The 22495-nt window shown below is 37.6% G+C and overlaps 1 protein-coding gene and 1 long non-coding RNA gene across 3 annotated transcripts; both read left to right on the forward strand.

Annotated features, from left to right (window-relative positions):
- Positions 1-586: 586 nt before the first annotated feature.
- Positions 587-2998, forward strand: LOC139125514 (uncharacterized). Of its 2 annotated transcripts, none has more exons than XR_011550256.1 (4): positions 587-641; positions 1550-1626; positions 2232-2440; positions 2815-2998. XR_011550256.1 is itself a non-coding variant. In XM_070691579.1 (4 exons), the coding sequence occupies exons 1-4, from the start codon at positions 1092-1094 to the stop codon at positions 2854-2856; spliced, it is 483 nt and encodes a 160-aa protein (XP_070547680.1). In that variant the 5' UTR covers positions 1034-1091; the 3' UTR covers positions 2857-2998. The 2 variants fall into 2 exon arrangements, 1 of the variants encoding a protein (XP_070547680.1); XM_070691579.1 differs by lacking the exon at positions 587-641 and adding an exon at positions 1034-1246.
- Positions 2999-3038: 40 nt separating this feature from the next.
- Positions 3039-4783, forward strand: LOC139125344 (uncharacterized). The gene is made up of 4 exons (XR_011550202.1): positions 3039-3213; positions 3643-3795; positions 4024-4114; positions 4449-4783. It is a non-coding gene; the product is annotated as an uncharacterized lncRNA (long non-coding RNA).
- The last annotated feature ends 17712 nt before the right edge of the window (positions 4784-22495 follow it).

Here is a 22495-nt window from a genome sequence, read left to right on the forward strand (position 1 = left end):
AAGTGATGATAGTTTGATAAAGGTTAAAACCAAGGGCCAGGTGAGCTTTTACCTGCATTACTCTTGCTGATCTATACCCACATATCAATATACAGTTAGATTTTGGAGTAAATTCTTCTGATAAAGCTACCATGGAATATGATAATTTGTATTTGTAATACCGGTAACATTTATTTGGGTTTGTAGTACATGTGTGACCTTGTAGTGGTTCAACAAATTAATTTCATCACGTAATAAGCTAGTCCAATTTCATGAATTTATCACCCACATACACTTTTGAAAGATAAATGTGGTTTTTCAATTTTTGGTGTGATTTTTTTTCAGCCATTGTGTTTAACATATACACCAAAGCCACGAAAAACAACCTCAGAAGCTAGCACTAGGACAAGACGTCAGAGGGTGTTGCAGTTAAGTCAGAGGAGAGACATTGTCAGTGGTGGTGATGTGATGCTGCAGCTGAGTGAGAGGAGGTGAGACATCAACAAAAGGACAAGAAGGAAAATCCTCCAGATCTTGGGACTCACTTCTGACATACCTCCAGGTGCTGGCCTTCATTTGGAAGTTGCTATGGGAACAACATGGGCTGCAAGAGGAAATTACGGCGTTACTTCAAGGCATGGCATGTGAATATTGGAAGTGAGGTATGTTATGCAGGTCATTTTCCCCCACACTCATCAAGGTCACTGTCCTTCTTGACCTCACAACCATGAATTTAATAAGTCATGTTTGGAATTTTCTGGAAATTTAATTAGTTGTGTAAGAGAGAGAATTTTAGAACAGTAATTAGCATGTCAATAAAAGTTCTAGATTGTTCTTATATGCTCTTATATAAGCACATGAGTATTAATATTGGGACAGCAGGCTTGCAGTCAGACTTTTGGGATTGTGTGCAAACTCTATTATGATCATGTAGAGAAAGACTGTGGATAAGTAATCTTGTTATCACATATTACTGAATATATGTGTTACTGTTGTTTTTGCATCTTGTTCATATTTGTCTTCAGGTCTAGCAAACTTACCTGGCACGGTACAATACCTACCAGTGAATTTGGATAAAGTTAGGTGGGGACAAGGGTCAGGGAACCCTGAGAATGGTTTACCAAGTTGCTAACATCAGCAATCCAAATGTAGCAGATAATACAGTGATTTGGAGTACATTTGCAGCACCTGATTCCTATTACAATTTAGAAATAGCTTTAGCTTTTAACAGAGGTCAGGTAGACAAACTGGATTGCACAAAGTGGAAGTAAGTCTAAACATGCATACTGTGTTTTACTAAACAATGAACAGATTGTACCATATATCTATTTTGGTACAATATTTGGAACTTAAGATACATACATATTGGTTATCCAAGTTTAATACATGCATTATACTGCTGATCCAAAAATCTGAAAAACAATGTGCAAATCTGACCAAACTTATGCAGCATAAATATGATACCTACATTAAATAGTACAAAAGGCAAAGTTGTTTTCTTGCATGTACAAAATGCATTGATGTGTAGAAACATGGGCATTAATTTGAATGGTGTGGACAATTATTTCAGGGACAAGACACTATTAGCACGGATGATGGGAGATTATGAGTATCTGGCCAAGAGTTATGGATTGTCTGGACCAAATGGTATGAAATGTATACTTGCATGCTATGATTTATACATAAGAAAAGTTGAGGCACTGACAGGACAGGCAGTTTATTGTGTACACTTCAGTTTTACCTATGATTTATATGTGTACGTCCTTGACCTATCAGTTTGCAATTTGTGCGTCTGTTAATAATCATCATGCATTGTGTATGATATGCTGTAGAACACAATTATGATAATTTGTTGTAGTTTTTCGTTGACTTAAGACATTCACAGCTAACATTGATTAGTCAGATAAATTTAAAGGAAGGGGTACACACTGGGTCAGATCTTGATAAATATTTGCAAGCTATTGACAAATGATTGTTTTCCTCTGTAGAAATTCTTGTGTTTATTTCTCAATTGAATTCTTACACATAGTATTAATATGTATACTGGCAATGCAAAATGTAGTAACCATGAATTTCTTTGAAATAAATATTTAAATTGATAAGTTTGCATATTACAGGTACATCCTCTCCAAGAGTTCACACATGCACATCAAATTGACTTCATGAACACCAGTCATGTCTATACCTACTAAGGTTTTTAAGTAATTATGTCAGTTTTTGTTCCTTGTCTTCCTCACATTGAAATAATTTAGGGAAATATTTTTGCGTATGCTGTGTGATCAGCAAGGAACAAGCACAGTTGCTGAAGCAGGAACAACTATTGTCATCAATGAAGATGAGAAACCTTGATGATATCAGAAAATGTCACAGTGAATTTCTTTCAACTGGTGGAAACCTAAGGCATGCCATGCAGCACTACAATAGTGTCAGAAAGCCACTTTTCAATGTACCACTGCACAGAGTATGTACTAATCAATTCAATCCACTATGTTGTTTGCTTCCATTGACCAACTAAACATATAGCTCTGTTCTGTTTCAATCAGTTCACTTTACCTTTCTCTGAACAGTTCAACAGACCACACTGTGACCTATCTACATGTATGCATGCCACTATGTCCATAATGGTGTGCACAAATAGAAGTTTATTAGTGAAGCTATATTAGAAAACAAGTTGACAATGAAGCCAGCACATATGTCAGCATTTGTGATCAATCTAGTTGTTGTATATTTTTTATGTAGTGTTTTCTTCATAAATAGGTAGGTATGAAAGTTACAAGATATTGTCATACATTAAAAGTAAAAGATACATGTGCTAACCCTTATATTTTATCACAGGTTGCAGTCCCAGGGTTGCACATCAGTCCTGGCTTGTTTTAAAAGTTTTTCACCATGATGGAAGCTAGCTGTGCAGTACTGGATATCAAGATCATCACGAATCTGGAGAGAGATGATGACATTGATGAACCCGTGCTGAAGCCTGCTGGATTTGACACATATGTGGCCATGTTGAAACAAGTCGAGACATTGCAGTGTAAAGCGAAAGAACTCCAAGAAGAAGGTAAGACCTTGGCTGATAGTGTTGAAAAGGCTCTCCTTGCTGATGATGACTGTGACAATGATGATGATGATGACGACAACAGTGAAGATGATGGCAGACCGCCACTAATGACCTTGGGCAAAGTTAAAAAAGCCCAGGAGAAAGTGCAGGAACTCAGTGAAGAAGCTGACAGGAAGGTTAGTATTTATTAATAGAAGACCATACTACATTAACAAAATAAAAATACATGATTTTGTGATAATTTTGAAATCTTGTGGGACGCAATTAATTTCAGTGGCAGTGAGTTGCTAGCCAAGTCAAACTTTTTATCAAACTGGAATAGTTGCCATGTTAAATAAACATGTAATGTTTGTTTAGCCTGTATCATGTGAGAACACCCACAGATAACCTGTCTAGCAACCTGAGATCTCAGAGGGTCTCCTTCATCTTTGAAAATGGCATATTGATACCAGAAGTAAGATCATTTTTGTGATGATAAGCAATAACATTGTAAATCTCAAGTGCACAGTCATGTCTATGCTGCATTTTCAGAATTTTGGCTTGTGCACATTTGTAGTGCAGTCAATACTTTCCAGACAACACAGTGTTTATCTTTGTTTTCTTAGATATCTGAAGCTACAGACGTAAAAGCGAAACTGCCAAAACAATGTGGTTTTGTAGTCTGCGGTATTGACCAAGCTCTGCAGTCATTTGGTGTTGGACGTCATTCTTACCACGGGCAGGCATTCATCTGAAATCATGTGAACAAGTGCTGTAAAGTATGTGTTTTACAACTGTACACTGTTTTGTTGCTAAAGTCATTAAAAGGTTCAGTATTCTGCTTGTCATGATTTTCAAGCTTTCAGTGTCAGATTTATTATGTGTTATATATATACTACAGAAGATGTATTTCGTCTACATTATTTTGACCTACTTTCAGTGAAACAACTCTGTTTGCTTCTTTGAAAGAAAGTTATCATATCCTTTTTTTATTTTTTGTGTTTCAGTAAGAAAACATTCAAACGTTGTGCAAGAGCGTCATCAGGACCACAGCAAGAATATGCCCATAGCTGAATGAACAGGCTGCACACATTTGTGGTCTGTATAAGCCAATATTTTAAAAATTTGCAGCCTGCCATAATCTTTAGAGTACAAGCAATAGAATGTCAGATGAATATATTAGCATTCTCAGTTCATGGACCAGTATATGTAATGACACCGTCCCTCCATGATGACTTACCATTTTAGGATGTTTTCACATGTTCAAATGAAACTTCCTTCAGTTTTATCTTACATGAAATATCATTGGAAAAGTTGAATTTTTAGCATGAAAATATAAGAATGAAATACTTCTAAATGCTTTCATTATGATTTAGTATATATACTAACAAGTACAGATGTAAATAACCTTGTTTTGCTTATCTATTTACAGAATACAACGACCCTGGAAGTTGCAAGGTGTCCATTTGATTTCAAGTATTTCTCATTTTTTAATTTTGTCTGTATTTTCATATTTTATTTAAAATAAAGGTATTTGATCATTTCAATTTGTATTTTTTTCAGTTTCTGTGTACCTTTCCTTTTCGTTTCCTATATTTTTTGTAAAGCTCTTTATTTGTCCCTTTTTTAAAATACAACTTTGTGGGATAAGTTACTTTTGATATTCAGAGAGTTTGTAAAAGATGTTTGCCCGAAACTTTGTTATCGGTACATGTAATTTATTTGAGTCTTGTCACTTCAAGAAATAAAAAAAAATGTTTTATTCTATATGCACGTGCCTGTTTTGATCATTTATGTTATGGTTTGAAGTAATTTTTAATAACATTACAGTTAATTTGCCATTGTGCTGTTAAAACAATCACCGTATAATACAAATAAGGCAATAATACATTGATTTCTGCCTATATGATGAAAAAGGTGCCTCTCTAATTTTTGCCGTTTGTGGCACTGTTCTGTGGCTTCCGATTGAATGTGTATCCATAAAGTTCGCACACAAGTTAAAAGTCTGGGCCTGCTGGGTATCGCTTTAAACTGCTTAGTGTCACTTTTCCGACAAGCATTTAATTTCTCCTTGGCCTAATGATGTCCCTCTCTCCGTACAGTATTATGTATAATTCTGCACTGCACGTACAACAATTAGAAGTCACCCCTTTTGACAAAATTAAAATAAACAACACCTCTTTTTCAGAATTCCCAGAGCTTCAATGAACTAGTGTTATTAATTTCTATATAATACTTATAGCCCCTAAACTTGTAATAATAATAATAATAATAATAATAATAATAATAATAATAATAATAATAATAATAATAATATTTATTTCTTAAAAAACGCCTTCCATGTAAAAAGACATCTCAAGGCACTGTACAGTACAGTGAGTTAATAAAATGTTGCTTAAATCTATAAAACTCTAAAAATAGCATTAAAAACTTTCTAAAAATAAATGTGTTTTAAGGCCAGACATAAAAACATTAAGATTTAATGGAAGCCTATTCCACAGCCTTGGTGCACAGATGGCAAAAGCTCTATCACCGTAAAACTTGGTATTACACACTTGTTGATACAAACTGAGTGAATCATTCATGGCTGACCTAAGGGTTTGACCCGGAGCACAGACACTTAAAAGTTCTTTCAAGTATAACGGGGCCGTATCATGCAGAATCTTGTATGTTAAACATAAAAGTTTGTACTCTATGCGCTTGTGAACTGGAAGCCAATGCAGGTAATACCATACTGGTTGTAAATGAACTGATTTCTTAGCTTTTGGAACAAGACGTGCTGCAGAGTGTTGAATAAGTTGTAATTTCTTCATCTGATACTTTGGAAGACCAAAAAGTAGACTATTACAGTAGTCAAGTCTAGACGTAATAAAAGCATGTACCAATTTTTCCGTAGAACTCTGGTCAAGTAGGTTGCGAATCTTACCAATTTTACATAAGGCGAATGAAGCTGATTTACATAAACTTGCCACATGGGCTGACATAGTTGCAGATGAATCTAATATAACACCAAGATCCCGAGCTTCTGTTGATTATGAATGCTGACTCCCCCTACGTTTACATCACAAGCACGCGGTTGACTCTCATCACCAAACTTGAAGGAAAATCTTGTCACCTCCGTCTTACCACATTAAGTGCCAACATGTTGTCATGCATCCACAGCCGGATCTCATCAATACAGTTCTCAATTTTAGAAATGGGAGCAGTACTGAATGAGCAAGTTACGTACAACTGGGAGTCTTCAGCGTAAAACATAGGCTGTAAACAATGCTTATAGTAGTAATAGGTGGCACCGTAACGGGCGGATTTTGGCAGTGAGGAGCAGTGAGGAGCCCTGAGGAGTCCTGAGGAGCCCCTGAGCTTACACAGCATTTTGGCAGTGTGGAGCCCTGCTTTGGACCCCCCAACTTTTTTGGTTTCTTAACCCCGTCTTTTGGTTAATACCCCATAGCTTGGTCAAAATTAGTAATATGGCTGTCGATGGCTTTGCACAAGGCAGCACGGTGAGATATGGCCCCCAAGGGGATGGTTATTTTCCAATGGCAGTGAGGAGCCGCGGGTGCTGGTATTTTGGCAGTGAGGAGCCCTGAGGAGCCTTGAGGCATGAACATAAAATTTGGCAGTGAGGCTTCAGATTTTGGACCCCCTAGCCCAGTCAAAATAGCAATTTGCAAATTTTTGGCAGGAGGTTAAGTCAGGTTTCAGATTTTGGCAGGACGTTCAGTGAGGTTCGGAACTTTTTGCAGGAGGTGATTTGAGGTGCCGCAGGCGGCGGCGACGATTAGGACCCCCCAGCCCAGTGAAAATTTGCACTAATTTTGATTTTTGGCAGGAGTTTCAGTGAGGTTTCAATGTTTTTTTTTTGGGGGGGGCAGGTGGTTTAAGTAAGGTGGGGGGGGGGGGTTGGTTTGAAAACGGTGGTTAGAGGTGACGCAGTCGCCGATGCTTTGGACCCCCGAGCCAAGTCATTATTAGTAATTTGCCAATTTTTTGCAGGAAGTCCGGCGATGTTTTAGATTTTTTTTTTGGAGGCGGTTCAGTGAGGTTTTGCGGGATTTTTTGAAAAAAAAAGTGATTTGAGGTGCTTCAGGCACCGACAGTTCGGACCCCCTAGCCAAGTCAAAATTAGTAATTTGTGATTTTTTTGCAGGAGGTTCAGTGAAGTTAAGTAAGATTTAGGGGATTTTGACGAGAAGTGCGGTGTGAAGCCGCAGGTGCGAATGTTTTGTATTGGACCCCCTAGCTTAGTCGAAATAAGCATTTCGCGAATTTGATAGGAGGTTGAGTAAGGTGAGGTTTAGGGTATTATAGCAGGAGGTGCAGTAAGGAGCTGCAAGTGTCGATGTTTTGGACCTCTACATACTTGTTTTGGGCCCCCTATCTTAGTAAAAAAAACATTTCGGACTTGATTGCACTAGATATTGAAGCACGGTGAGGCGTTTGGCCTTATATGAATAGGAGGTGTATGACAAGGCTAAGCCACAGGCGTCAACGTTTTGGACCCCCTAACTCAGTTAAAATGATTGGTATGGCTTCCTTTTTGAGACACATCTGTTTTGGCCCAGTGTCAGACATTGACCCTTGTTTGGTGATAGTATAATGCAGTGAGGTTTTAGTCAATGGTACATGGTGAAGCAGGTGCCGACCCCCAAATCCTTGAAAATTATAGGTATGGCTAAGATATTGAAGATGGCTTTGATGTTGCAAAGATCAAGCGATGATTCAGAGTCTTCCTTTGATTAGCGTACTTAAATTAAGAAATTTGAACATGGCACCTGTAACGTGGTTACAGACAGATGGCAGCGACTTTGTTTATACATCCATCTCTTGTGGCGCAGTGTAAGACTGTAGCCCTTTGCTTGATGGCATTAAAAGGCAGTGAGGAGTTTGTCGACAGCGAAGAGATATTGACCCTCCACAAGGGCATAAAAATTTTATTGTTCTACTATTCCCAACTGCTGCAGAAAGAGTCAATATGCACGCCATGAAAGACCATCAAGGAAGTAGCCGAGACTTGTGGTATAAGTATGGAATTTGCATTACAGAAGTATTCGCCTTGAAAGTGACAGACTTAAACCTTAGCTCATCGAACTTTCCTCGAGGAATATTTCAACCATGCTCTTTCGAATTCATAAGAAAAAAAATGGAGTTCACCGTGCAAATTTTGGTACTAGAGAAAGAAATGACCCAAGATTTATCGATATTTAAAATTCAAATGGCTGCTGTCGCCGTGTTAACTCAATGGGGAAAAGTAAATTTTTGATTTTCAAAAAAACAAAAACAAAAAAAAAGCTAAGACGGTGAAAAGTTTTCTTACAGCAAGAGCTTTAAAATGAACCTCCACAAGTGGTAGATCAAAAAAAGGTTGTAAAAGTTTGAGAGTCCAAATATCTGCCCCAATAAAGGTGCGTTCTACCGTAATTGACATTAATCAATTGTTGCAGTTGCTGTGCTGTTGATGGAAGGATGATCCAGAAGGTTGCTTTAAAGCCGTAGTGGACAACACAACTGGACATGGAATGACACTATATAATGAAATTATTAAATTGATTTATCCAACCAGAACAAAATCCTGGAGCTGTTGACACTTTTTTTGTAGTTCTGTGTATTTTTACAACATTTTCCGCCAGCATGGAAATTTGTCAATATTTGAATTTCATGACACTAGTCTTTCTTTTACTAGTTGTAAATTGTTGATATCCATTTTCAGATATAAATTCATCTGTATTTCGAAGGAAGATATTTCCGCCACTGTATTTGAGTACACGTATGTGTGAGGGAAAGTAGTTGACTATTATCTAGGATTAAACAATTACACATACTTGAAGCAGATATCACATTCCATTTACGTTATCTGTTTGAACACTCTGTAATCGTAACACCAAGGACAAATAGCCGTTTTAAAGAGTCACAGTGACTTGATAACTATAGAACCGGGCACGTTAAAGTTAACATCATGATTTTCAATGCAAAACTCAGTTCATTTTTCCGACCAAGTCATTGACATAAGAAAATAATTACAAGTCGAGTTCTCGATAAACTGTTTCACTAAACCTGTCATGCTCCAACCTCAATAACGACGACACTGGCAATAGAAATTTACCCTTCGCAAATGAAGGAAAGGGTTCCCAAGGGTTTCTGCCTGTTGTATGGCCAGCCAATAAAACGTTTCTGGTTAGGAATGTCTTGAAAGAGTTTCGATTCGAATATTCAGCACGGCTTCCTTTCATTATGTAGACAGCCACCAAGGGCAAAAACTGATGTTATTCTTTAACTCTAATTCCGCAATATTTTGCTAGCAAACTGGGAGGACGTGTATTAAGAAGCTTTAGGCAACCATATCAGTTAACTTGGCTTTCACAGCAATAACACTGCAAACTCAGTTGTTGGGGTTTTTTTTCATGAGGCGTTACACGTTATGCCAGACTTTCTATCACCACCTGATAGAAAAGGAAACAGCAGTCTTTTTCTACCTCTCCAATTAACATCAATCACAAGCTTGAATATAGCTATCCAGACTCAATTTACTCCATAACCATTTCTCTGCAGCCTGATCTGTCATGTGAGGAAAGTAAAAAAAAATTGGCAAGTACTGTGTGTTTACTTGTTAAGTTTTGTAGTACATGCAATGCAATTACATCAATTGCTTTATTGTAATATTTCTGAGTGTTTTCTTAATGCTTCCAAAGAAACAGGGTCTGGTACAAAATGTCCGAGAACCACTAGAACAACTAAAATCGTTATCCTATCAGTTCAAGTAGTGATAGACCATGACTCAAACTTCGCACTTGTATTTGATTTTCTCTCAAAGTTAACTGTAAACATGTAAGCAATTTTTTGTTTGAATCTGTCTGTGTATGGTCGTATAAAACGAAGTCCTACCAAGCACCTAGACATACAGAACTTTACAAATACCAAATGAACCCTAACCGCATTTGTTGCTGTATGGGATCTACCATTTGGTACATTTAACACGATTAAAACTGACTTGAAATACTTGAATAGCGAGACAACGCAGTCTTACTTTACAATTTATTTCATTCATCATATCGTCTTTTTTTCCCTTGTTTATCCCATTCTTTGGGCGAAAGTGGTGATTCAACAGAAAATTATAACTTTTTTTGATCACAAGTAATTCAAACGAACTAAAATAACACTGCCCACTTCGTGTTATCATTCTGCTGCTTTGCCGCGTCCATTAGTTGTTTTTTTTCCATTTCCCTGTCTGACATGATCAAGGTTCTTTATTCCAATTCCTTTTTTCTCGTCTATTTGGTTGATACTAACCTGCACTAATTTGTTCACTGCACAGCCATTCGTACACAGTAATCGTGTGCATGGAAACTCCTCTCCATGTATTAAAATCATCAACCCCCAAGATAAGACGATCAAGCCTCGAAAATATTCCGAGTTCTGCCTTACCTCAGGCAGTACCGTATGTAAATAGAAACTTTTCTTTTGATTGTTGAACAAGGCGGTTTTTATAACGCTCTGTGAAAGTGTTGACAGATTTAGTGAAGATTGAAAATAATTTATTCCAAGGCTCCTAGAAAATGGTAAAATCATGCCCCTTCAAGAAGACATTTCTCAACCTATACCTCAATTTGATTGCTACACGTTGTATGAAAGACCCGACTCTACGTCTAACGTTTTGATAAGGTGATATTGTCAGGAAATAGCTGTTGAAGAATAGTTGAATTGCAAAAAGAGAGATCCTTCAAGTTTCTTTGTAAGATTTATAAATCAAATCATCTTCTATCACTGTCACTTACGGTCAACGTTAAACGTCTATTCATTTCCTTTTTACAGTACGATAGAAAATGTATAAAATGTTGATATAAATGATGATGCAAGTTTTATGCCATCGTTCAATTGTAAGCTGTGATAACCTCGTTATTCAGAAATTAGCGGAAGTGTTTTTTTTTGTTTTATTTTGTTCGTTTTCTCATTGAAAATGTTAAATTCTTTATCTTTGACAAATAAGTCAAAGCAAAGTTTTAGCACGTCAGTGTTTCGTTGAAAAATATCTAATAATTTGCATTCCAAGGAGATAGAGTCAAATATTTTGAGAAATTAACAAAACAAAGCGAATCCAGCAGTTACCCCTCATCAAGGAAGAAACTATTATTAAGGAAGTGATAGACGTAAATTATATGCATGTTTGCCAACAGTTATTTGCAATGACATTCTACACAAACTATAAATCCATCCCCTATTATAGATTCCTTCTTACATTCATACGAAGGAATATCACCCCAAGGCTTCAGATGCTAGAACTATGTCAGGATCCATCCTTAACCTTTGAATTCAACTTTCTTATGCATATGTGAGTGCTTAGCATGGGAGAAGAAGATTATGGAGCACGGCCCCTTTGCCCTTTGGGTCATAATTCAGGCCCCCGTGCCCCGAGGGCCACAACGGAAGAGTTGTTTTCTGTGATAAAAGTCATTGAGGCCCCTGAGGCCAAAACTGAGGCCCTTTGCCCCGAGGTTGAAAATTAGACCATTTACCACAATTTTATACTCAACACCATTGGAACTAATTTGGGATAATTTGATTTTCATATTTTGCAAATTTCTCAATAGTGTTAGGTACCATATGGCTGAATATTGCAATATCGCAAATTACTCATAAAAACAAGTGTATATAAAAACGAAAAAGCAGTGAGATAACATTTGTAGATTAGATCGACATTACTTCACCATCCAATTATCCCAAATTAGTTCCAATCGTGTTACTCTCGACAGTGAACAAAGCCATTCCTGTATCTTGAGTCTTGTTGAGCATACGTTATAGAGAGGTGATGCCCAGTTTGGCATGTGTCATCATGGGTTATTTCACCTTACATATTATATTATTCACTGTTTGTTTACTTAATGAAATACAGCCTTGTCTAGAAATACCATAGTCCTCTAATCTTACCTTACCAAAAGAAAATAAATGCATCGATGTGGCTTTGCAATGATCAATTTTCGAATGTAGGTGGGTCAAAGAAGGAACCGTACGATTATCTTCTATCTATAACAGCAACAACAAAAAATCCAGGTCGGAAAATTCATACTTGATTGTTATTGCGACACATACCGTGACCTTCCAACAAAGTCATTGTATGGCAACCTAATCATGAACACATCAATTACAAGAGACCCATCAAAACTATGCTAACGAGCTGACTGCAGTCATTAGCGACTGTCAGGTCTTGCGTAATATCTATTATTTCAAAGGATGCATAAAGCTAATCTTGGTTGCAGTAGTAGTAGTAGTAGTAGTAGTAGTAGTAGTAGTAGTAGTAGTAGTAGTAGTAAGTTTAATTGGTGGTAGAATTAGTGATAGTCCAGTGAGAAAAATATATAATGTAAGTGGGACCTACATTATCAACGGCATGATTTTTTCGTCTTTGCAGTCCCAAACGTACAACAATCACAAATAAATAAATAAAATTATGAGTATGAATTGGACAGAGTGACAGTCTAATTAATTGGCGGAAGCCGTAACTTTTGATATTATTTGCACATTCCTTTGGTCTCATAATACGAATATCCTTTCTTCCCATAGCGTGTCCATGTTGAACTTAATCACTACGCCAACAATTATGCATCTCGTACAATAGACAGTATTGTTTACAACAAATTAATTCTTATCTGAACTACAATTGACATGTCAAGACTTACCTTCGTTATTCTACATACTGTATTGATAAGTTCAGCGCTGGGTATTTCGACTTTAATTTATAAATGAATTTTGAAGGTAAAGGAAAATATATACTTGAAAAAAATGAAATGCTATTTGAACGAAATGTTTATTTGGTAACAAGGGGTAAATTGTCTCTAAAATATATTATCTATGAAGCAGTAACCGAATCATTAATCAGCTGGCACGCTTTGCTTGATAAAAGTGAAAGTCACTTGCCTAGAGTTTGAAACGTCAAGAGAATAATTTGATAACGATTGATTGAAAATCGCTGGATAATCGTCAGTCTCATTAACCAACCTCTTCTGTATTGTCATCCCTACAGACTTGTCATCACTGTCAACTGTTAATTTCGGTACAACGTATGTAAAGCCACAATTTGCTTGAAAATAAGTGTGGAAAGATTCAGTTTTAAGGAAACTTCTGTCACAATTTGAGTGGAGAATAGTCGAACATATCTCTATTTCTTTAGTAAACGCTACAGCTACAGCATTAGCAATAATAGTGACAACGACAACTAAAGCGCTAACATGGTAGAGGTTTGACATTTTTATGAGAAAACTTCTAAACCTATGAATAAACAAACACACGCACAAGAAAACACGTCGGGAACACTTATCCCACATGAAAAAGCTTCGACGGACAGTGATTGGTCTATGTCAAAAAACAACTTAAGCAGATTTTCGGTTCTATTGTGATTAAATTGTGACACTGTCCGTCGAAGAAAACACGTCGGGAACACTTTTCCCACATGCAAAAACTTGTGGCTTTACATACGTTGTACCGAAATTAACAGTTGACAGTTATGACAAGTCTGTAGGGATGACAATACAGAAGAGGTTGGTTAATGAGTCTGACGATTATCCAGCAATTTTCAATCAATCGTTATCAAAATACTCTCCTGACGTTTCAAACTCTAGTCAAGTGACTTTCACTTTTATCAAGCAAAGCGTGCCAGCTGATTAATGATTCGGTTACTGCTTCATAGATAATATATTTAGAGACAATTTACCCCTTGTTACCAAATAAACATTTCGTTCAAGTAGCATTTGATTTATTTCAGCTCATTAGCATAGTTTTGATGGGTCTCTTGTAATTGAAGTGTCCATGGTTAGGTTGCCATACAATGACTTTGTTGGAAGGTCACGGTATGTGTCGCAATAACAATCAAGTATGAATTTTCCGACCTGGATTTTTTGTTGTTGCTGTTATAGATAGAAGATAATCGTACGGTTCCTTCTTTGACCCACCTACATTCGAAAATTGATCATTGCAAAGCCACATCGATGCATTTATTTTCTTTTGGTAAGGTAAGATTAGAGGACTATGGTATTTCTAGACAAGGCTGTATTTCATTAAGTAAACAAACAGTGAATAATATAATATGTAAGGTGAAATAACCCATGATGACACATGCCAAACTGGGCATCACCTCTCTATAACGTATGCTCAACAAGACTCAAGATACAGGAATGGCTTTGTTCACTGTCGAGAGTAACACGATTGGAACTAATTTGGGATAATTGGATGGTGAAGTAATGTCGATCTAATCTACAAATGTTATCTCACTGCTTTTTCTTTTTTATATTACACACTTGTTTTTATGAGTAAATTGCGATATTGCAACATTCAGCTATATGGCCACTAACACTATTGAGAAATTTGCAAAATATGAAAATCCAATCATCCCAATTAAATTAGATCCAACCGTGTTGAGTATAAAATTGTGATGTAATGGTCTAAGATTCGACCCTCGGGGCAAAGGGGCCTCAGTTTTGGCCTCAGGGGCTTCAATGACTTTTATCACAGAAAACAAATCTTCCGTTGTGGCCCTCGGGGCACGGGGGCCTGAATTATGACCCAAAGGGCAAAGGGGCCGTGCTCCATAATCTTCTTCTCCCATGCTAAGCATGCACTCACATATGCATAAGAAAGTTGAATGCAAAAGTTAAGGATGGATCCTGAAATCTATAGTTCTATCATCTGAAGCCTTGGGGTGATATTCCTTCGTATGAATGTAAGAAGGAATCTATAATAGGGGATGGATTTATAGTTTGTGTAGAATGTCATTGCAAATAACTGTTGGCAAACATGCATATAATTTACGTCTATCACTTCCTTAATAATAGTTTCTTCCTTGATGAGGGGTAACTGCTGGATTCGCTTGGTTTTTGTTAATTTCTCAAAATATTTGACTCTATCTTGGAATGCAAATTATTAGATATTTTTCACGAAACACTGACGTGCTAAAACTTTGCTTTGACTTATTAGTCAAAGATAAAGTTTTTAACATTTTCGATGAGAAAACGAACAAAATAAATCCGAAAACTTCCGCTAATTTCTGAATAACGAGGTTATCACAGCTTGCAATTGAACAATGGCATAAAACTTGCATCATCATTTATATCAACATTTTATACATTTTCTATCGTACTGTAAAAAGGAAATGAATAGACGTTTAACGTTGACCGTAAGTGACAGTGATAGAAGATGATTTGATTTATAAATCTTACAAAGAAACTTGAAGGATCTCTCTTTTTGCAATTCAACTATTCTTCAACAGCTATTTCCTGACAATATCACCTTATCAAAACGTTAGACGTAGAGTCGGGTCTTTCATACAACGTGTAGCAATCAAATTGAGGTATAGGTTGAGAAATGTCTTCTTGAAGGGGCATGATTTTACCATTTTCTAGGAGCCTTGGAATAAATTATTTTCAATCTTCACTAAATCTGTCAACACTTTCACAGAGCGTTATAAAAACCGCCTTGTTCAACAATCAAAAAAATTTCTATTAACATACGGTACTGCCTGAGGTAAGGCAGAAATCGGAATATTTTCGAGGCTGATCTCCTTATCTTGGCGTTGATGATTTTAATAAATGGAGAGGAGTTTCCATGCAAACGATTACTTTGTACGAATTGCTGTGCAGTGAACGAATTAGTGCAGGTTAGTATCAGCCAAATAGACGAGAAAAAAAGGAATTGAAATAAAGAAAGTTGATCGTGTCAGACAGGGAAATGGAAAAAAAACCCAATGAACACGGCAAAGCAGCAGAATGATAACACGAAGTGAGAGTGTCAGTTTAGTTCGTTTGAATTACTTGTGATCAAGAAAAAGTTATAATTTCTGTTGAATCACCACTTTCGCCCAAAGAATGGGATAAACAAGGAAAAAAAAGACGATATGATGAATGAAATAAATTGTAAAGTAAGACTGCGTTGTCTCGCTATTCAAGTATTCCAAGTCAGTTTTAATCGTGTTAAATGTACCAAAGGGCAGATTCCATACAGCAACAAATGCGGTTAGGGTTAATTTGGTATTTGTAAAGTTCTGTATGTCTAGGTGCTTGGTAGGACTTCGTTTTATACGACCATACACAGACAGATTCAAACAAAAAATTGCTTACATGTTTACAGTTAACTTTGAGAGAAAATCAAATACAAGTGCGAAGTTTGAGTCATGGTCTATCACTACTTGAACTGATAGGATAACGATTTTAGTTGTTCTAGTGGTTCTCGGACATTTTGTACCAGACCCTGTTTCTTTGGAAGCATTAAGAAAACACTCAGAAATATGATAATAAAGCAATTGATTGCATTGCATGTACTCTTTCAAAAATTAACAAGTAAACACAAAGTACTTACCAATTTCTTTTTACTTTCCTCGCATGACAGATCAGGCTGCAGAGAAATGGTTGAGGAGTAAATTGAGTCTGGATAGCTATATTCAAGCTAGTGATTGATGTTAATTGGAGGTAGAAAAAGACTGCTGTTTCCTTTTCTATCAGGTGGTGATAGAAAGTCTGGCATAACGTGTAACGCCTCATGAAAAAAAACCCCAACAACTGAGTTTGCAGTGTTATTGCTGTGAAAGCCAAGTTAACTGATATGGTTGCCTAAAGCTTCTTAATACACGTCCTCCCAGTTTGCTAGCAAAATATTGCGGAATTAGAGTTAAAGAATAACATCAGTTTTTGCCCTTGGATGGCTGTCTACATAATGAAAGGAAGCCGTGCCGAATATTTCGAATCGAAACTCTTTCAAGACATTCCTAACCAGAAACGTTTTATTTGCTGGCCATACAACAGGCAGAAACCCTTGGGAACCCTTTCCTTCATTTGTGAAGGGTAAATTTTCTATTGCCCGTGTCGTCGTTATCGAGGTTGGAGCATGACAGGTTTAGTGAAACAGTTTATCGAGAACTCGACTTGTAATTATTTTCTTATGTCAATGACTTGGTCGGAAAAATGAACTGAGTTTTGCATTGAAAATCATGATGTTAACTTTAACGTGCCCGGTTTCTATAGTTATCAAGTCATTGTGACTCTTTAAAACGGCTATTTTTCCCTGGTTTTACGATTACAGAATGTTCAAACAGATAATGTACATGGAATGTGATACTGGCTAAAGTATGTGTAATTGTTTAATCCTAGATCATAGTCAACTACTTTCTCTCACACGTACGTGTACTCAAATACAGTGGCGGAAATATCTTCCTTCGAAATACAGATGAATTTATATCTGAAAATGAATATCAACAATTTACAACTAGTAAAAGAAAGACTAGTGTCATGAAATTCAAACACTGACAAACTTCCGTTTCTGGCGAAAGATATTGTAAAAATACACAGAACAACAAAAAAGTGTCAACAGCTCCAGGATTTGGTTCTGGTTGGATAAATCAATTTAATAATTTCATTATATAGTGTCATTCCATGTCCAGTTGTGTTGTCCACTACGGCTTTAAAGCAACCTTCTGGATCATCCTTCCATCAACAGCACAGCAACTGCAACAATTGATTAATGTCAATTACGGTAGAACGCACCTTTATTGGGGCAGATATTTGGACTCTCAAACTTTTACAACCTTTTTTTGATCTACCACTTGTGGAGGTTCATTTTAAAGCTCTTGCTGTAAGAAAACTTTTCACCGTCTTAGCTTTTTTTTTTTGAAAATTTTTGAAAAATTTTACTTTTCCCCATTGAGTTAACACGGCGACAGCAGCCATTTGAATTTTAAATATCGATAAATCTTGGGTCATTTCTTTCTCTAGTACCAAAATTTGCACGGTGAACTCCATTTTTTTTCTTATGAATTCGAAAGAGCATGGTTGAAATATTCCTCGAGGAAAGTTCGATGAGCTAAGGTTTAAGTCTGTCACTTACGAGACGAATACTTCTGTAATGCAGATTCCATACTTATACCACAAGTTTCGGCTACTGCCTTGATGGTCTTTTCCCGGTATGCATATTGACTCTTTCTGCAGCAGTTGGGATTAGTAGAACAATAAATTTTCTATGCCCTTGTGGGGGTCGGTATCTCTTCACTGTCGACAAACTCCTCACTGCCTTTTAATGTCACCAAGCGAAGGGCTAGTCTTACACTGCGTCACAGGAGATAGATGTATAAAAGGAGGCACGCCATTAATCTAAACAAAGTCGCTGCCATCTGTCTGTAACCATGTTACAGGTGCCATGTTCAAATTTCTTAATTTAAGTACGCTAATCAAAAGGAAGACTCTGAATCATCGCTTGATCTTTGCAACATCAAAGCCATTCAGTTTACACACACTTCAATATCTTAGCCATACCTATAATTTTCAAGGATTTGGGGGTCGGCACCTGCTTCACCATGTACCATTGACTAAAACCTCACTGCATTATACTATCACCAAACAAGGGTCAATGTCTGACACTGGGCCAAAACAGATGTGTCTCAAAAAGGAAGCCATACCAATCATTTTAACTGAGTTAGGGGGTCCAAAACGTTGACGCCTGTGGCTTAGCCTTGTCATACACCTCTTATTTCATATAAGGCCCAATGCCTCACCGTGCTTCAAGATCTAGCGCAATCAAGTCCGAAACTGCTTTTTTTTTACTAAGCTAGGGGGTGTAAAACAAAGAGGTAAAGTTCCAAAACATCAACACTTGCAGCTCCTTACTGCATCTCCTGCTACAATACCCTAAACCTCACCTTACTCAACCTCCTACCAAATTCGCAAAATGCTAATTGCGACTAAGCTAGGGGGTCCAATACAAAACATTGGCACCTGCAGCTTCACACCGCACCTCTCGTCAAAATCCCCTTAATCTTAATTAACTTCACTGAACCTTTTGCAAAAAATTCACAAATTGCTAATTTCGACTTGTCTAGCGGGTCGAACTGTCGGTGCCTGCAGCACCTCAAATCGCTATTTTTCAAAAAATCCCCCAAAACCTCACTGAACCGCCTGCAAAAAAATCTGATACATCGCCGGACCTCCTGCCAAAATTGGCAAAATTACTAATATTAACTTGGCTAGGGGGTCCCAAGCGTCGGCGACTGCATCACCTCTAACCACCGTTTTCCAACCAACCCCCCCCCCCACCTTACTTGAACCTCCTGCCCCGAAAAATTTGAAACCTCACTGAAACTCCTGCCAAAAAATCACAATAAGTGCAAATTTTCACTGGGCTGGGGGGTCCGAATCATCGGCGCCTGCAGCACATCAAATCACCTCCTGCAAAAAGTTCCGAGCCTCACTGAACGTCCTGCCAAAATCTGAAACCTGACTAAACCTCCTGCCAAAAATTTGCAAATTGCTATTTTGACTGGGCTAGGGGGTCCAAAATCTGAAGCCTCACTGCCAAATTTTATGTTCATGCCTCAAGGCTCCTCAGGGCTCCTCACTGCCAAAATACCAGCACCCGCGGCTCCTCACTGCCATTGGAAAATAACCATCCCCTTGGGGGCCATATCTCACCGTGCTGCCTTGTGCAAAGCCATCGACAGTCATATTACTAATTTTGACCGAGGTAGGGGGTATAAATCAAAAGATTTGGTTAAGAAACCAAAAAAGTTAGGGGGTCCAAAATGCTCTGTAGGCTCGGGGGCTCCTCAGGACTCCTCAGGGCTCTTCACTGCTCCTCACTGCTCCTCACTGCTCCTCACTGCTCCTCCTGTGTCTCACTGCCAAAATCCGCCCGTTACGGTGCCACCTATTACTACTTCTATGTTCCGTGTTCATGGACTTAGGAAACCCTTCGAAAGCCAAGGACTTTTGATACATTGTTGCCTGTTACAAACTGAAATCACCTGGAGGTGTCCCTTCTGAACGTCATAAAATATGCTATGGAAATTTGCATTTGCGTCAGTTGGAACCTCGCGTTCGTACACAGACTGCCAGAGTATATCAATAAAATCAGCAAAGAAAAAAAATTATCGTAGCTCCTAAAATCATATTTCTTAGTTCGATGATGCGGTCTTGATACATGATTGAGGTGTTAAAAATACGAAAGATAGGGTAGTGATCAGAAATATCAGAGAGTACAACACATCAATCAATGAAAATCCTTCATATTTGTTATCAGGTGATCAATGACAGTACTTGAAGTGTTTGTGACTACAGTAGGGTTGTCTATTACTTGTATAAGATTGTACATATTCGAAAGTGTGACTTATTGAGCGGCAGATGGAGACTCAACAGATATGTCAATGCTTATATCGCCAAGAATAATACAATCTCTCGCCTTGGTTGACATCGGGTCGAGGCATTCTTCAAAACTGTCCATGAATTTATTACACAGAGTATTCAGCTTACGGTAATTTACACCTACAACAACGTTTCTGGTGTCAATGATCGTGTCAACAAAGAGTGACTCGCAATGCTGAATTGTATATGACTTTATGCGTGTATTTAGAGTGCCGCTACACCACCATGAGATCCTTCACGATTACAAGTAACAAGAAGAGGGTATATTATAAAGACTGTGATTTGAATTTGGTGAAGCCGAGTTTCTGTGAGAGCCACAAATAAACCTTTCTGGTCTAAAATATTCAAGAATGCAATGGGGTACTCAAAATGCTTACCCAGTGATCGGATATTCAGGGGTAAAAAAGAACATGAATTCTTGGACAAAACACCACTGGCGGTAAATTTATCTACGCTTAGTGATGTACAATTGTGTTTTACAATGAAGTCTTCAGACATAAGTTAAATAATAAAACAAATACTGATGTCTACATTAGTACATGTGATGAAGATCTTCATATGATTTCATGTTCACAACAGGAGAGCTATCTTCTTTCCTGAGATATATGTTTCCATTTTGTGTCGAAATGTACTTCCATCTTGCTGTTTCCCTTCTATTGTCGACTTCGTGAAACAGTTTCTTGCTCTTGGTGGTGAGCTCTTCATTGATGTAGATACGCGAGTTCTTTTAAACCGGAGAACGTAGTCCAATGTCTGACACGTTCTTGTGACGTAGATGTTTCTTGGATTTATAAAGATTATTCGCACGCGCCTTCTAGTAAAACGAACAATAATGGTTGAGGTATGTTGTCCTTGCCTTTTAGGCAAGCGGTGACTAATGTCAATGTCACTAACTGCCACGAATACACAACTGCATTTGCCACTTTCATTACAATTTTGTCAGTGTTCTCTTCTTCGTTTCTGGTATACCATGAATTTCTCGATTGTTTAAATTTTCTATTTCTTCCTCCTCTGCTTTACGTTTACTTTCAGTTACTTCCAACTTCTTATGTAATGCCGTGTTCACTGTAATAAGTTTTTGCATTTGTGTTTTGTATATGTCAAAGAAAGTGTGCATAAAATGTACCGATTGTTGTAGTTCTTGCAGTGTACTAGACATCGACGACAGGCTGTCAATTTTCTTGCTTAATGTCTCAAGTCTGCTTCCAATACTTGATATTTGTGTTGGAGTTCCACTGTCAGCCATCTTGCCTCTGTTCGTCTTTCAAGTGTTGGTGGTGTGAGGAAATCTTTCAGCTTCACAAGATCTACAAAGGAGGAGATCCCCCCGGCACAGACGTTCACCCCTAGTCTTGTCGCAGTCGTTGCATTTCATCATACATACTCAGAGAAATGTTCAGTCATTTAGAATGGGTGCACACTCAGAGAGTCCTGGAGAGGTCTTTTCTCGCGTGCAGCCTCGACGACGACGCCATGACGTATAGATTCATACAAAATATTTATCAAAACTGTAAACAAGATTATTCTTTGAATACGATGCACAATTGAAGTTCAGCAATACTTAGCCAACATACTGGTAAAAACAATCTTTAACCATCATCGAGATACATTATGTCCCCGCAATAAGATTGCCTGTTTGACATATAGCTCCACAAACAGGATAATAGAGGGAAGTTACTTAAGCAAGAGTACATTACCTTATCTCTTGTCAGCTTGTCCAAACAGATTTCACTCTTTAGTGAAATCATCGTTAAGACAATTACGGACACTTTAACAAACACTCTCCATGCAAAGATTCCGTTATTTATATCTATGGTGACAGAGCATGGTTGGGAACTGCTTGGAAGATTTGGACAAGGTAGCCACTCCTGGTCGTTAAAGAGCTATATAAAATTAATTGGCTGGAAAAGAACCAAAAAAGTAACGGGACAAAATTGCGTAGGCTGGTAGAGACAGAAGATTGGCAGCTGACTGACGGAGGAGTAGTATAAAACCATAGTTTCTCTGTATTTTTTCCATGTTTCTCATTTTAATACCATTGTTTAAATAAAACACATGGTTCAAACTGGTTCCAATCGGTAAATAAATTTTATAGTATCTTAGGTTTAGCAGAGGCCCGTATTTTAATCCATTTTGAATAGGGACCGACCATCTCCCACCCCCATTATAAATTAACACTGCCTGCCATCTCTAGCCACACATTTCATACTTTTGCACTCTATGCAGGGGTTACAGAGAAAGGAAATTTTTTCTACAAGTGATATGCAAGGCAAGTAATCGTTGACTTGATGTACGTGTAAACTTAGAGGTGAAT

This window comes from Ptychodera flava (genome assembly GCF_041260155.1).
Source record: "Ptychodera flava strain L36383 chromosome 3 unlocalized genomic scaffold, AS_Pfla_20210202 Scaffold_25__1_contigs__length_14229661_pilon, whole genome shotgun sequence".
NCBI lineage: Eukaryota > Metazoa > Hemichordata > Enteropneusta > Ptychoderidae > Ptychodera > Ptychodera flava.